The sequence below is a fragment of the Neopsephotus bourkii genome, unplaced genomic scaffold, assembly GCF_033783945.1.
Source record: "Neopsephotus bourkii isolate Nb327-2 ecotype Australia unplaced genomic scaffold, CSIRO-AGI_Nbou_v1 NB_1630, whole genome shotgun sequence".
NCBI lineage: Eukaryota > Metazoa > Chordata > Aves > Psittaciformes > Psittacidae > Neopsephotus > Neopsephotus bourkii.
The window spans coordinates 9,967,811-9,985,304 of record NW_026902105.1 but is presented as its reverse complement, the minus strand read 5'-3'; the positions used below and the strand labels follow the sequence as shown (position 1 = coordinate 9,985,304).

The 17,494-nt window shown below is 34.9% G+C and overlaps 1 protein-coding gene across 4 annotated transcripts in view; it reads left to right on the top strand.

Annotated features, from left to right (window-relative positions):
* The window catches only part of TAF2 (TATA-box binding protein associated factor 2), a 62,758-nt gene that overhangs the window by 15,852 nt on the left and 29,412 nt on the right, over positions 1-17,494 (top strand). For all 4 annotated transcript variants that reach the window (XM_061373451.1, XM_061373450.1, XM_061373452.1 and 1 more), the window contains 10 exons: positions 504-688; positions 1,251-1,364; positions 2,646-2,745; positions 4,511-4,596; positions 8,569-8,704; positions 9,692-9,846; positions 11,405-11,519; positions 11,619-11,728; positions 12,496-12,561; positions 14,507-14,759. In XM_061373451.1, coding sequence (XP_061229435.1) covers positions 504-688; positions 1,251-1,364; positions 2,646-2,745; positions 4,511-4,596; positions 8,569-8,704; positions 9,692-9,846; positions 11,405-11,519; positions 11,619-11,728; positions 12,496-12,561; positions 14,507-14,759 — 1,320 coding nt within the window. The remainder of the gene's footprint in view (positions 1-503; positions 689-1,250; positions 1,365-2,645; positions 2,746-4,510; positions 4,597-8,568; positions 8,705-9,691; positions 9,847-11,404; positions 11,520-11,618; positions 11,729-12,495; positions 12,562-14,506; positions 14,760-17,494) is intronic.

The window sequence follows — 17,494 nt, the reverse complement described above, 5'->3', positions numbered from 1 at the left end:
ATCAAAGGTTACTTGCAGTTTTAGCCACAACAAGTCTTTTAAACAGTAGCACTGCTTGACTAATTTGAAAATTGCTGATTCTTTACTGTATAAAAGAAAAATATTATTTTCAAAAGATGTTGGATTGCAAAATGAAAGAAAAATGGCACATATTTCCTAAATAATACACACCTCTGGGTAGACATTGTCAGCATGTGTTGTCTGTTAAGATTATTTTCCTGTTGTTGCTCTCACAATATCCTGGTGCACTTTTCTGTCATTGATAGTCATTATCACAGCTTGAAAGTGCTTTTTTTTCTGTGACATTTATAGCAGCTAGATTTTTGTTGTCTTTGGGGGGAGGGTTTGTGGATTTTTTGGTTGGGGTTTTTTTCTCTCCCTGTGTTTGGGGTAGGTTTCGATTTCTGTTTGTTTGGGTATTTTTTGCTGTTAGGTAATATACTTGATATTTATGGATTTAAATATATTTGTCAGTCTTGTACCAAATTTTCCTTTGCTTGTAGGTGACTCACTTTTGCTTACCACAACTTCTCCCATTGCTCAAACATACCACGTCATACCTTCATGAGGTGTTTGAGTTTTATGAGGAGATTCTTACCTGCCGTTATCCGTACTCCTGTTTCAAGACTGTTTTTATAGACGAAGCTTATGTTGAAGTAGCTGCTTATGCATCCATGAGTATTTTCAGGTTAGTATTTTGAGAAAATTACACCTTCTTAAATCCAAAAGCCCGTAAGCTCTTGATCCAAGAGTATTGAGAAATATGTGAAGCTCTTATTATTTTAGTAGCCTGAATTTTGGGCTCTTTAGTTTGAAGAGGCTGAGGGTTTTTTGTCATTACAGACTTTTAACACCATTTCTGATTTTGTCTCTTACAAAGATGTTGGATTTGTATCTTCTTCAAGAAAAAATTGACAGTGGTTTTCTTTCTGAATTGGAAACACTATGTATGAAATATTTAAGAAAACTGAAGAAGTTTGATTAAGTTTTATTTTTTCTTCAGTTGGAATAGAGTACCAGGAATGCAAAGGAGTTTCACCTGTTAAAACAAACTACTACAGAGAGAGTTGTATGTAGATGACAATAGCAGGAGATCTGCCTGGATTAAGGGTATTACAAAAAGATGTTACTATCTCATAAAACCAGTGAAGGAATTACTTCATTTGTTTTGGCTGTTAAAGCAAAGTCTCTGTTTTGTTTCTTTGGACCTGATGATCATATTGTGTTATTTTCTTTTTATGGGGCTTCAGCACAAATCTCTTGCACAGCGCAATGATTATAGATGAAACTCCACTGACAAGGAGATGCTTAGCACAGGCCCTCGCCCAGCAGTTCTTTGGATGTTTTATATCCAGAATGTCCTGGTAAGTATTTTACTATTGAACTTACTAGAAAATTGGGACAATCTGGGAAACTCTGATTTTAATTTGCATGTTGCATTTTATCAGAAGAATAAATGAAACAGTAACTGTAGAAGAAAGTAAAAGAAAAAAGTGAAAAATAACGAACCCAACTCAATAAATGAAAATCCATGAGTTTGGGTGGTTTCTTTTCTTGTTTGTTTGTTTTTTTGTTTGAAGGGAGAATGTGAGATATAAAGGTTCTAAAGACAGAGATTGATCTTGTCTTGTTTCAGAAATTACTGCTACTGAATTCTGTAGTGTGCTTTGGCACCTGGAAGTTTTAGAAGGGAGAATCTTCTGTATCATCAGTAAATTTCTGTCATATTTTGAGTGAAGTGTAGCCTGCGTTGGAAGTACTTGTGGAGCACAGAACTCATTGTGAAGAATTTTGGGGAGGGGAATGCAGAAATTAATGTAAAATGGGCAAATTCACTGGGGTGGTAAGCTGCCTATAGCTGCGTTTCCCAGAAGATCCCCTTCCGCTCGCTGCCTCTTGCAGTTCTGGCCAGTATTTATTTTAAATCCTTTTGCTTTATATCAGGATCTTCTTTTTCATGGCAAAAGTGTATGTTCCAGAGTATCTTTGGCTTAAATAAAAAAATCAGTGAACATGTTTTTAAATTGATGTTTATACTATTTCTTTCGCTCTCTTCCTTATTTCTAGCTTCCTTCCATGGTGAAGCAAATTTTTTCTCCATCATAATGCCTTTTTTTATGTCTATGCAGTTCATCATATGTGACATTATCGTGTGTCACTAGTTCATGATCATTTTGTAGGCTTTGTCCTTAGTTTTCTCTCTCTGAAAAAAGCTCTTTCAGAAGAGGTGTTTAAATGGATGTCCACCAAATTGTAGGATAGGTATTTTGTCTACTCGCTGGCCAAATCTGCATTGCATTGAGATGTTTATTAACAAATTTGGATCATATAGATTAGCAGTTGTTTTAACTTCATTGTCCATTTTTATGGTTTTATTGTTACTATTTCAGCTTAAATAGTTTGCGTTTGTATTTTGACCTGGGCTTCTGTGGTAGAAGTTTAGTTTTCACTGGCTTTTCAGTTTTATCGGTCCCATCCAGGTGCCAAGTTCCATAAATTGGTTCACAGCTCATCAGACTCCTATTGACTTAGAGGAGTTATATAACTTGCTGAAATCTGTGGCTATTTTGAGCTGATCAAAAATACCATCCCTTACAAAATACCTTCTGAAGTGTACAATAATTCATGCTTCTTTGTTATTATAGGTCAGATGAATGGGTGCTAAAGGGAATCTCTGGTTATATTTATGGCCTTTGGATGAAAAAAACCTTTGGTGTTAATGAGTATCGCCATTGGATTAAACAGGTAACAATATAATAGTAGTATTTTGTATGTCTTTCAGACATTTTACGTCAAAAAAGATGCAGTATTAAACAAGAGTGTAATAAATATAGTTTTACATTGCAATCTAAAGACATGTTTAGTAGTGACAAAACTTAGAGCTGAAATACTTTTACTACTTGATGCAAGGAAAACCACCATACTAGCTAAAATATGTTTCTCTCTACCTTATGAATAATAATATTCATTGTCTCTCTGTGCAGTTAGTTTTGTGCTTGTTATTTGGGCTTTTGTACAAAAGCAGAAAGAAAAAGTAATAAAGTATTTTGTTAACACCTAGAATATGGGATTCATAAGGAGATATATTTTATGGATTTGTTATACTGTGATGTACACCCATAAAGTTCTGAAGGCCTCCATTGTAAGCCTGGATCAATAGTGGATCAGATGTCTTTTAATATGTATTGAAGTGCTAAATTAAATAATCACAGTATCACAGTATCACAGTATGTTAGAGATTGGAAGGGACCTCAAAAGATCATCTAGTCCAATCCCCCTGCCGGAGCAGGAAAATAATAATGGAAAATAATGAAACAGTAAAAGACCCCTGTTGAAGGGGTTTCTGGTTTTGGAAAAGAAATTTCTGTCTATATCTTACATTTCCAAATTTAATGCTCTGGGACAGGTAATTTCTAGTGATAGCAGCAGCGACTGCTCGGGTTTTGCAAGTGACATTAATTCACAGAAAGATGTATATCTTCTTTCTTTTATCACATTCTCTTCCTGTTCCAAAAACTAGATTCCTAACCCCATGGGCTCCATTTACATCCCTTACACACACTGGGTCTCAATACCATACCCTTATCTGCCTGATGCATATTCAGCTCACCAGCCATGTGCTATCTGTACTAAAGGTGTTGGTGCTTTAGAGAACAGCAGAACTGGATGAGCATCTATTTTTGAGAGTTCACTGCTGCTTACAGCAGAAGTTACTTCTGGATATTAGTTGGTTATGTTCTTCCCTATGAGTTAGCTAAGTGGTTCCACATAGAACTAAGGTGTTACTGTTGCAGCCTCCAGTTGTGCTGTTACTGCTTTGAATGTTTTACCAATATATTAAAATGTATAATTTGATATGAATCAATAAATAAAAATAAATAAAAACACATATCAAGATTTGGGAATTCATTGATTAACACTGGGTTGCAGATAGCCATTATTTCCCTCCCCTGTGCTCAAGCTGACCCAGTTTGATTCAAAAGCCATGTTGGTTGTTGGGTGATAGTGAGTTATGTGAGCATCCTGCCTTGAAGTGTGCATGTTAACATGGGCACAGCATCACACAAATTCAGACTCGTTCCAGTTCAAAGGTGGCTTCTGTCTGGCTTGGCCGTGGGTCAAGGTGAACTGCTTTATGCTGCAGTCCACTGTGTAGGTATATCCAGTATTACTTTTCACTGCAAGGAAATGGTGTTACTTTTATTTCTTTTGGTCAAAGATAGTTTACTTACTGAACAATAATACACTTTAGATATAATGTAGTTAAATATTGTTGGGGGTTGATCCACAATCCAGACCCAGAACAAGTATTAACTGCTAATTTCTACTGGTTTATTATTGTTTGCCATCCTGAGGAACATCCCTGATTTTTAAAATGCTATTTGTGTTTGTAGACAAGTTTAGTTAGGAGGTGTGGCTTAAACAATGACATGAAGAACTTTCCTGTCTTCTTTAAATGATTTATCTACTTTTCAAAATCATGCTTGCTTATGTATGTTGTATTTTTTAGGAGCTAGATCAAATAGTGGCATATGAACTGAAGACTGGTGGAGTTTTACTGCATCCAATATTTGGAGGAGGAAAAGAGAAAGACAAGTATGTTTATTTAAGCCGCATGTCATTACAGGGTCTATTTTTATAGGGCCATTAATATATGTCTTCAGTGTGTTGTGTAGCAAAAGGCTAAAGGCTGAAGACCTTCAGTTGCCCAGGACATGTATTACTAGTCTCATAAAGTATATCTTGAATATATTGTATCACTTTTTGTTTTACTTTTCTTTCACTTTAAATCTTGAAGGGAAAGAAATATAATGAATATTTTTAAAGCTTTTATGCAGCTACTTTTGGTTAAGAGAATGAGGGAATATGGAGCCAGAATTTTGACCTGTTTCTGGAGTAGCTAGTAATCTTTAGGCTTTTTACAGTATCATCGGTTTCCTTTTTCTTTGCTCTTTTTTCTTTTTGCTCTCATTTACTACCTTGCAATCATCCTAATTTCTTAGGACACCCTGTTGGTGATGTCGTCTTCTGTTGTTTGGGTTTTTTAAGGAAAATTTTGGGGTACAACTGATTTTGAATTATTTCCTGGCAGACTTTTTAATTTGCAGCATTACAGTTTAGCAACATACTCCCTTATACAGGGAAACTAAATTCACATTGATAGGATCAGATGAAACTAGAGAAAAAGGGCGCATGTTTAAAAAAGGAAATTCAGTAAAATAAAAATGGTTTTGTAACTGCTAAATTTATTGGTTTTATTATATTTATTCTAGAATTGGACACATTTCAGAAAATCGTGTTCTAATGCTCTTATATTTGTATCTTCTATGTGACGTATCACTGTTAGATGCTCTGTGTTCCTACAGCTTTTTCAATACTTCATTGTATTAAATCTTGTTAATAATAATTATAACATCACTTAAATATGAATTACAATTTGCTGTTTCTTGTAGATTGCAAAGTTCCCTTATATGAAAATTAAGTGCATGTTCCTGGCTCTGGGAAATGGTATATATTTAGGGGAAGCATTTTCATGGTGATGTCTACATATAGTTTTGCATTTCCTTGCTCTGGTTTTTGTGTTAAGGTTTCCTGCCAAGTGTATTTGAATTACAGCAGTCCCAATTAATAATCATATGAGAAAGAAATAGGGTAATTACTAATCAAATTTTTCAACTAAATTAGAATTAGGATATGGAAATAAATCACTGGGATTAAAGAAACTTTTAGACACATGAATTAGCTTCTGTGTAAAACAGTCTTACAAATCCTTCCTGTTCCAGTCTGGTGAAACAAAACCACTGCTCTCCAGAGTACTTACTTTAAAAGAAAAAATCCCAGACATTGGGAGAATGAAAGAGAGGAAACTGCATGTTAACTCTTTGCTGTAAGGATGAAAGCTTTTGTATGTTATATTTTCATTTTGTGTTCTCCCTTTTCAGATTTTGCTTCTCTCCAGTCTTTGTGCTAGTACCACCCTGTTGTGAAATTGCAAAAGCTCAAGAAATTTGTATAGATATATTTTAAATGGAAGTAGCATATTGAGAGGTTCACGTTGAATGACAAGATTACATTTGAGAGCATGAGCATTAGGAATTTCCCTGGAAGAGCTAGTTCACTTTTCACTTTGACAAAGGTTCTAGGTCCACATTGCTAATTTTAATTCTCATTTTAATAAAACTTTCAGAAGTATAATGATTGAAGAAAAATAGAATCAGAGGAAATGTATTAATATTGAATAAACTGCAAAATGTAACTGTCAAATGCAAACTTAAGTTTTGGTTTGCATTTAAATATTGTAACCAGTACCAAGATCAGTCAACACTTAGTCAACTTAAGAAGGCTAAGAATGCGGGTCCTGGCTTGGTTGTGATTTTTCAAGAAAAGAATTTTAACTAATTCAATCAACTGTATAATTTGAAGCTGGATAAATAGTTTTTGTACTGAGACCAAATTATTATATAATGTCTGAGCCACAACCTCAGTTTCCTCATTGCATTTCAATTCTGTCATGGTTGCTAAACCATCTCTACCTTGGAACGGAGAAGTGTCCAAAATAACAGGACAATTGGGATAAGGAGAACTTCAGCAATTGCCTATTGACTGGAAACAGCAAGAAGTAAACCTTAGTACCTTCTTATTCATCTACCTATTATACCTAAGCAGGGTAGTACTTGATTAAATTCAGAATTTATTTTTTTTTTATCTTCTTAACGTGTTTAAACAGACAGTCATGAGTAAAGTTAAGGGATTCTCCCAGTAAATAGAAAGATGGAAAAAAACATCAAGGTGTTACAGCTACCTAGGTTCTTGCCGTCTCCTGAGGTCTTAAGACCTGCAGATAAGCAGCTGAGTGCTGGTCCTGTCCTGGTAGAACAGTTCTTACTGCCATAGGTCTTTCAACTGCATTGAAAAATTGGCCAGAGTTCAAATAGTTTAATAGGTCTTTGAAGGTTCTGGAAGACCAGAGGCTTTGTGAGGTAGTTAGCATGATATATCAGGGTTATAGTGCTTATCTTTGACCATTACAATCTGTGAATTATTTAATTCTGTCTTGTAGTGTGTTCTTCTAAAGTCTTTGGACAAATCAGGTGTCTGGGCCATCTGGAAATGGTTCAGTTGTGTTATCTGTAAGTGAGAAAATCACAGGGAAAAATCCAGTCCTGAGCCTAGAAATTTTAAGAAGGTAGCATTTTCTGTGTCACACTGGTCAATTTGTGATTCTCCATCAACCAGCACAAAATACGTCTGGATTCACACTAAGAAGTTTTCCTGACATGGTGCGGGTCCAGTTTCTTCAGATGTTTGTTATTCATTAATGGAAAACTCAAATTCCCTGTGGAAAGAACTAAATTAAAATACCATAACACATCAAAAAGAAAAAAGACCTGGTTTATCATTAAAATAAAGTCAGACTTGTAGTTATCTCAATTTCTCAAATAATTGAAGGGGGGAGGTCTTATTTTTCTCAATAATTTCCGTATCACAGCTGCTTTTGTGCTTGGAAATGACTTATAGGTCTGAATGCTTGTGTTCTGAAATGTCAAACTTGGTAAAGAAAATGAAAGCTTATCAAAATTAAGGCTTTTTATGTTTTATTACTGCGCAGAATCCAGAAATCCGTTCTGTTTTAAAAAGTTTTAGGGTTTCAGCATTTTTTGTCTTTTGACATGGATTGAGCTTAAACCATTTAAAATATTTTGCTTACAGACATGAACGATATGTCTGAAGAAGCATCACAGATAGTTCAAGTTACAGTGTGGCAGCTTGTAACATGATGTTCTGCCTAGTCTTCCTTGGCATGTTATCTGATAGAAGACAGCAGTTTGCCAAAGTATTGAAAGGAAAAATTCACTGCTAAAATAGAAACCAATTCCTTTTCTCTTCACATGAAAGTCTGTTTACTTTAATTGCAACAGTTATTTATTTAAATATAAGATATTCCCCATGTACAGTCACTTTTAACAGAAGTGGAGCAGGGGGAATCACAGAATGGTTTGTGCTGGAAGGGACCTTCAAGATCATCCAGTTCCAACCCGCCTGCCATGGGCAGGGACACCTTCCACTAGACCAGGTTGCTCCAAGCCCTGTCCAGCCTGGCCTTGAACACTGCCAGGTATGGGGCAGCCACAGCTTCTCTGTGGAAACCTGTGCCAGGGCCTTACCACCCTCACAGTAAAGAATTCCTTCCTAGTATCTAATTTAAATCTACCCTCTTTTCATAATGTCAATTTATGGGTAATTTCTGGACTCAAATTGCTTGCTAGACTTCCTTGCTCGCGTTGCTACTGCTATCACTGTCTTTACAGTAATGCATAGCATGTATTACCAGCCATTATTCTCTGTTCAGCACTGGCTGTATGACAGGTGCATACACCCATGTCACACAGAATGTAAAGTGTTTTAAGCATGACATGTTTTAAGCATGTCATAATTTATAACTTTAAAGCAGGAGAGGAGATGCTAAATAATTGTTGTTACAGCTATAATCTTGGTTGCTAAGATATATTTAAAGTTCCATTCCATAAAATGCAAAATAGAGCTGCTTTTTTTATTACTATTTTTCAGCCCTGCATCACATTTACATTTTTCTATCAAACACCCTCATACATTGTCCTGGGAATATTACACAATGTTCCAGTGTAAAGCACATCTTGTTATGAGACTGATTGAGAACAGGATTAGCATGGAGTTCATGTTACAGGTAGGTATTTAAATGATTATGTGGAATATATTGCTTTTGCCATTAGTTGCATTTGTATTCATTAAATGGAGTTTAAGGCAGAGCAGCACAGGTTATCATAGGATTCAATTTCTATTTTCAGTTTTAGCAGGAGAGAACAAACATAAAATTTAGGTCATTTGTGTTAGGATGGGTTAGCTATTATTATTACTCATAACTTGCAATATTCCTTATATATTGTATATCTTCTTTCATATTAATGTTACTTTTAGTGATTGTGATCAGTTGTTAACACTGAGGACCTGTTTTACTGCCCCTAACTGGTGTTGATGTGAGCTAGTCTAACCAAATTACAAATAATGTTTAGTGCATACAGCTTTTGCCCTCTCCATTGTATAAATTTTCAGTTCTAGAAGGAGCATTGATCTTTATTTTAGAAGAAGTGGTTGAATAGAAAATTGTAGTTTTATTCTGAAATGCAAAACTTCTACAGAGTTTTAGGTTTTTCTTTACTAAATATGTTTTGTGAAATGCCATGTTTTGGGCTTTTTTAAGGAAAACATGTATGCACCTATGGTAAGAGCTATTTTAAGTAGTTCTCAGGAGATAAACCTTTCTTAAAGCTTTCCTTACATAAATCTGCATTATTTTTTTTTTTTCAATATTTATAAAGGAATAGCAAAGTAGAGAACCCAATGACTCTCTTATTTCTAAAAAGCAGATCTAGTTGGTGATCTGGTATGTTCAGAAGCTGGGGTTTCAGAGCTTTCTCAGGATCATGGCTGCTTTGCCATAAAGAAAAATACATTTGTGTCTGCAAATCAGAATTTCTGATATGGTCAAGCAAATAATTTTCTGAAACGTCTTTATTTTGAAAGACTTCTTTTCAGGTCAGTTATCAAAGAATGAGATTTTTGGCCTCTAATTGCAATTCAGCTGCAACTAAACAGAAAAGCATATTTTATATATTAAAGTATTTGTGAAAGTAATAACTTTTTGTCATTTTAGGTTTTCAACAAGTTGTTGAGTCTGGCCAGCACTGCTTCATCTCAGAAGTTCCAGTCACACATGTGGAGTCAGATGTTGGTTTCCACATCTGGGTTTTTGAAATCTATCTCAAATGTCTCTGGCAAAGACATCCAACCTTTAATAAAGCAGTGGGTGTATCCTTTTTATTCTTGGTCTGGATTGTTAATATGGAGAATGAATTTGGTTTTTAATTGGCACTATTAAAGGAATGTGAGGAAAGGTATGAAATATATTTTCTTATAGCAGTTAGGTACATTATTCTTTGAATTAGGTATATATGGTTCACACTCCTTTCATAGTCAATTAGAGAATGCTGGGTTTTTTTCACATGTTCTTTACTAGAAGGTATTTCATGATTTTAGGTTCTACTTTGAAAGAAGCACAAGAACTCTGCCGGAATTTAAGGCCAAATTATACTAAAGAGATTCCAGAGGACACTGCCCATAGAAATATGCTGAAGTCTGACATGGAAAATGCTATAGTCTGGTGCATTTTAAGATGTGATTTCCAGTAAATTACCATGAAATAAGTAAACCTAAAGCTCAGATTGATAGTTTAAAATATACTGATATTTAATAGCTTCGTAGCTTATGTTAAGATTACAGTTTAAAGTAAAATAAAGCTCTGTGTGTTGATTTTTTCAAATTTAAGTGGTATTAGTCAAGAAATAGGGTTTCTTATTTTGGATTGATATAAGGGTTAATTTGAATTTGTTCCATTTAACAGGTTTAACTGATAGTTTTAATTAATGTGATTGCAGGCTAGAACCATACCTTGCTGTTCTTACAGAAAGTAGAAGTAGGTATTAGTATTTAGACATTATTTGTCTAGACAGACTCAATGTTCATGCAACACAGTATCTAACTAAAACCCACTATATAATTAATATTTATGAACTAGTGTGAGACGTTAGTGTTTTATCTACATTCTCTTCATTTCCATGTGTAGCTGTGCCAAGTACTTGAGGAGGATAGGAGTTCTCTATGTGCATGTATTCATACTGCAGCTATACCTAGATGTTAGCATTACTGTCTGAGCTGGGTGAATCTTAAATACATCTGTTCTGTAACCAAGGAAGACTTGTAGCTCAGATTTTGGGACTTTTCAGCTTGTATGGACTTTGGCCTCAAGCCTGATCCTGTTTACTGTAACTGGTGTTTAATTCTAGGGTTTCAGTTTCCCTACCATGCTTCAAACACTGTTGCAACCTGTGATAGCAGATTTTCTCTTCTTACAAGACCACAGCAGGTCATTGTGTCATTAGGGAGAATATCTTATTACTCTTAAATAGTGCCATCTTATGCTATTAAGTGCTTGTGTTGGTGCCGAGTTCAAATGCTGTGCTAAAGAAAACACTAAAAATGCCTTAAGCTGTGCTTCATAACAAAGTCACAGACCTTTATGAAGGCAGCCACCACGAACAGAACCAGTCTGAGGTGTCTAGCCAAAAGACGATAGCTTGGAAGAAAAGTTAATAATGCACGTACGAGATTGTATGTTAGAGAACTGTTTAAGGAAAAAAAAATATCTTTAAAAAGTTCATGAATTAACATCACTATTTTAATTTCCTGTTTTTCTTGGGATGGGAAATTGTAGGAATAAAGAAGCATAAAGGAAATGTAAAGAATGAAAGCATTATGTTTGTTTATAACTATTGCATTGTGCAACTAGAATTCCTATACTGCTAATTAGGGATCAGAGCGGAGTGGTAAAATTTTATGGTAGCTTTGCATTTAATAGAAAACGGAATGTATTGGAGCTGGAAATAAAACAAGACTACACGTCTCCTGGGACTCAGAAATATGTGGTAAGGTCCATTTTCCATATTTTACCTACACATACAAGTATGATGCATACATTAATAAGCATAATTTTAATGTTAATAACAAATCTCATGAACTTGAAGGGTCCTCTTAAAGTGACAGTGCAGGAACTTGATGGATCATTCAACCATACATTGCAGATTGAAGAAAACAGTCTTAAACATGATATACCTTGCCATTCTAAAAGCAGAAGGTAAGAACAAAAATACAAACTGCAAATATTTTTAATATGAATGTATGAAAACATGTAGTGCATTTGAAGGTCAGTATATGCTTTTTTGTATTTTGTGTTTATGTTTTCTTAATCTTACTGAATAAGATTTACCTGTGATGTAAAGCAAGAAAATGGAATTTACTACTGTTTATGGACAGCAGGAAACCTTATATTTTATATGCAGTTCTGAATTATAAGTATTTTTATTAAAGTTTCCTAAAGAACTTATTTATATAGAACAAATTGAATAAATACTCTCATTAGTAAAAATAAAAATGCCTCTGAATGGGAAAGACAAATGAGAAGATTAATGTGAGCCAGAGGAGTACTTCAAGTGAAGATATATGCAAGGAGCACTTGCATAGTTTTCTGTTAGAAGTGCCAGGGCTGTTTACTAAACCTAATGAGCGAAAAAAGTAACATACTACCCAAATAGATTCTTTCAGCTTCCTTATTCATTTAAATAACTATTTTGATGTCTGCTTCTCAAAGTTGTGTGCTTGCATGTAATTAGAAAAATTAATGGAAGTCAAGTTTAATCCAATTTAAAATATTGGTGATTATTATTTTAGTAAAACTGATGCACAGCTCAACTTTGTGAATATTTGTTGTGCTGGAGGGAGCATTATTTTTCAGTGTGGTGAAATACAGAGAGAACTTTTGCAGGCTTAAGTTCCATTTCTAAAGATATGTTTGCTACTATAGTAATTAATACTTACTTTCTTCTATTTTTTCTTTTTAAATAGAAATAAGAAGAAAAAGATTCCACTGATGAATGGAGAAGAGGTAGACATGGACCTTTCTGCTATGGAGTAAGTTAGAGCTTGTTAGAGTTCCTCAATGTGAGACTGAGCCATGTTTGCCTTGTCTAAAGCATGCTATTTTTAAGGGATTTATAGTAATGTTGTACTTCATTGTATGACTGGCAAATTTCAAGACTACACCACATTTCTTTGCCTTCTTCGAGACATTTGTTCTGTATCTGGGAAAATGTTGGCAAAGTGTAAATGTATGGGTTAACTGCTATAATCAGATGTAAAAAATGTTCTTAGGCATAGTAAGGTGATATAATTACTTGATTCTTTCATAGACATATCTAATATCTTTCTGCTGGCTTTATAGGTAAAAATCTAAATAAGAATTTGCTTGAAACAGAGCAAGCAGTTTTTGTTGGACTTCAGTGAAGACCATTTAACTGGCATTAAGGCACACAAGTTCCTGAAATCTGTGGTTAATTACAAAAGAATAGTTTTAGATTGAAAATAGGTGATGAAACGCTTTGTAACTATAATTCATACTGGCATTAATTTCAGTTGGAATTGTTTAGCACTTGAGAAGCAGATTCCTGCTCAACCTGCTTTACCCTCCTGGAGTTTGAACCAGTGGTGTTCTCAGAAGTACTGAAGGTGTTGGTACCTTGTTTGCTGGCTGAGGAAAGTAAATTATCTGCTCTTGAAAACTAATAGCGTGTCTTTGAAGAAGGATTGATTGCTTGTCACCTTAAAAGTGCTGGAGATTGTTGTAAATTTAACCTCATCTGAAATATGATGAGAAATAATAAGCAATATTTACATTGAGCAAGTTATTGTTATAATTTCTATATGATAGTTGGCATATTTAAACAGACCCTTAATTATATTTAAGGGCAGTTACCATAAATATTTGTTATATTCAGGTAGCCATTGCATTACACTAAGTTGAGCCTTCAATAATAATCTTGGAACTACCTTTCAAGTGGCATAGGATTTTATGCAAGTCACTTATGCCTTATTTATCTGATAACCTAATCTCCAATACTGTCATTCTTTTGTCCAGCTTGGACTCTTCCAAGCATATATGATAGTGTTTATTCTTTTTTATTCTTCTAAATCCTGTGTATGAACTTTTCACTTTCATTTCCTCTCTAGCTACTGTCCTTACATTAATTCTAGGTATTCTACAGATGTATACAGCAATACACATTATATTTATAATGATGCTTTTTTCTCTATTCCAAACTCTCTCCTAATTCTATGTCTGTATTTTGTTGTTATCATTTTAATGAGAAAAACTGAGTAAGAGACTTTATTATATAGTTTGTGCTTGTTGCTGCCATAAATTACTTACGCTGTCATGATGCTGTGTGAATAGTAAAGTATGAAATGTTTGTTTGGGTGGAATACAACTAAGTAATTTTATCTGTAGGACTAAAATCTTAATCCTCTCTGTTGATACTTTAACTTTTATTATTTGGCTTGGCAATTTTGTGCGTTCGCATAGTTATCCCTTGTCAGCTTTCAATATCCCAGCATGGATGTGTTTGTAAAACACTTTCATATCTATTGATTAAAAAAATATATTAAAAATACTGGTGTTTGCCATCAATTTTCTTTGTTGTTTTTTTTGTAGTCTTAAACTGTAGGAGTGCTGCTCACTTAAGAAAATTATAGTGTTTGAGGACATAACGTTAAATATATTGAGATTGTACAGTAGTTTACCATGAACTCAGATCTGTAGGTTAAAAATACTAAACTGCTCTATCCACTTTGAAGTGTTAGAGGCTTAGACAGCTTGCCCTGGGAAGCTACAGAATTGCTGTCCTGAAAGCAGGAGATCAGTAAAGCTGACTTTCAAAAGTCCCCTCTAAGTTAGATTATTTTTTTGGTTCTTTGAATCTATAAATATTTAAATAATAACTTGTAACAAGTTAGAATATCTCTTGAATTTCTACAGTTTTGAAATGTTCTAAGCTATTAATGTTTCTCATGTTTTTCTTAGTGCTGATTCCCCTTTGCTCTGGATAAGAATAGACCCTGATATGTCAGTACTGAGGAAGGTAGAATTTGAACAATCTGATTTCATGTGGCAGTATCAACTTCGATATGAGAGAGATGTGGTTGCACAAGAGGAAGCCATTTTGGCATTGGAAAAGTTCCCCACTCCAGCATCACGTCTTGCATTGACTGATATCCTAGAACAGGAGCAGTGTTTCTACCGAGTGAGAATGATGGCCTGCTTCTGCCTTGCAAAGGTGAGGTTGTGTGAATGGGAGCAAAGGAAGAAATCTGCTAGACATTGTAAACGTTTGAAAATGGGTCAAAACTCATCACAGTTCTTAAACTGGCTTGATATTTAACCTCTTGAAAGTGTTTGCCAAGTATTTTTAACATGACTGATTTGAAAGAAAAGCTGTATTATTTTAGTCTGTAAGTGGAGACTGCAGAAGGCTTTCATAATTGTCAAAATTGAGATGTCAGACATGAAAACCACAAGGGATTTTTCCAGATTTCATTAAGTGGCAAAAATAAAAGACTTCTGTTTAATTTTTTTCAGATCCAAAGTATATTTTTTCTATTTTACTGGGAAGTTCCTTGGCCTTTCTGTTGAGAGCTCTGAATTGCTGAAATTCATCTGCCTAATATGAATTCATATTGCTGCCCTATATCATTTCATATTGAATAGGGGCACAAAGTAAACATCATGTTGGTCCGCAATTAAATATTTAACAGCCAAATAATTGCCTTGAGATCAAAAGATCTTTTTTCTTTAGACACAAAATTAGCATTAAGAATGAAAATTAGAGAACCTTATGAAACAACTGGGTGGAAACAGAGAAGAATTTCTGAAAAGGTATGTTGTTGACGTATTTTGTGCACATAAAGGCATACTTATTCACCACTTGTGGAGTTCAGATTATTGGCATATAGCTTGTTTTCTGCTATTTACCTGTTGAGAATAATTCAATACCTGGTCTGAAATTTAGAAATAAATCCTTTGGCCATATTTTTAAAGTCAAAATCCAAGAAATGTTTGTGACACAGTATTTTAATATTATGAAATACTGATGTAATGCTGCCAGTGTATGTACTTTACTGGTATTGTCAATATCTGAGTTTAAATATGAATTCACTTGGAGTATTTGGGAGTAGATATTCACAGGTAAATATTAAAAAAGCAGTTGTTGCAATGTTTAGAAAATGCAATGGGGTTTGGTTTTTTTGGTCTTTACTTTGAATTATCAGGCAGTTGGGCTGCAGATAATCATAACTGGTTATATGAATAATCTTGGGTCTACAAATAAGGTTGTTGACTTACAGAAAAAAAGATTATAAAGCTAATGTTGTGGTTTAAACTCAGCCACACAGTTTCTCTCTTACTCCCCCCTTCCTCCCCTCGCTCCCGGAAGGATGGGGAGGAGAATTGAAAGAATGTAACTCCCGTGGATTGAGATAAGAACAGTCCAGTAACTAAGGTATAGCACAAAACCACTACTGCTACCACCAGTAATAATAATGATAAGGGAAATAATGAGGAAAGAGAATACAACTGCTCACCACCCACCAACCGATTCCGAGCCCGACCTGAGCAGTGATCTAGCCCTTCCGGGTAACTGCCCCTAGTTTATGTACTGGGCGTGACATGCTGTGGTATGGAATACCTCTTTGGTTAGCTTGGGTCAGGTGTCCTGTTTGTGCTTCCTCCCGGCTTCCCCTCCTCCCTGGCAGAGCATGAGACTCAGAAAGTCCTTGGTCAGACTAAACATTACTGAGCAACAACTGAAAACATCGGTGTTATCAGTGCTGTTCCCAGGCTGAAAGTCAAAAAACACAGAACTGCACCAGCTACTAAGAAGGAGAAAAAATGACTTCCACTGCTGAACCCAGGACAGCTAGTGTAAAAAATATGGCTGTGACACTGATTCAAGGTGAAGGAGTATGGTAGGTCAGAGTTGTAGATATGCTTATGTAAGTTACCTAGGAGGAAAGTGTAATACATTCTATTAGAAGTTCCACTTAGTAAGAATCACTTCCTGTTGTCATTAACTCAGTTTAATTTTTGCAGCCTGTAAATATTAAGGATTTGTGTTCTTTATTGAAAAAAAACCCAAAGTCCCTTGTGTTTATTTTGGGGGAGAGTTCTTTTTCCTTGATTTGCAGCTTCTAGTTGGATTATGGCTACTATTGTAAAACATTCTTGGTGAGCACATGTTGACGTAGAGGAAGGATAGGTGACAAGCAATTATAAAACTGAATTTACTGCACTTTCCAAATATGCCATATACTTTGTTGTAAACTAGTCTGATCTCTTGGGCATAAAGAATCTCGATTATGTATTCAATCCTCATTGATAAGGAAGGTGGGGGAAGGGGTGCGCACACACACACACTTTGCTGAGTAGTTCATGACAAATAACCCTACTAGGATAAGAGAAAACAATGTCACAATATTAATTCCTGGGAGGCTGATTTCCCTTTTCAGATCCACTGCAGTGTTGGTGATGTGCTACAAGTGTTAAAAAAGAACACCACCACAAACTTAGTGCCCCCTCTCCCCCAACACTGAGAAGTTTCATAGCTGTGTATGATAGTTATATCCAGTTTTTTATGCTATACTGAATTGAAGGATGCAGAAACAAAATGTACCTGCAGTCTTTTTAAGCAGAAATAGTGCAAGACAGGCTACTTGCACTGTGGTATGGAGAACGTGCAAATACATTTAATTCAGAGTGTATATCAGTAGAATAAGTAGAAAATTTGGATTGTCAGTATTTAATGAGAAATTCAGTGAGTCAAAACACATTATAAGGGTAAAAAATATTGAAGAGATGAGGATTTAAGTACTGTTGATTTAGTTTGAAAATACTGTTGTTCATTTCTAGATTTCGCAAATGTATGAAACCAAGGATGCTAGCAAGGCACAAGGGCAGTTTTCTCTTGGTTGAACCTTCCCACAGTACACCAAAACAGACTATAACAATAAATTGGTC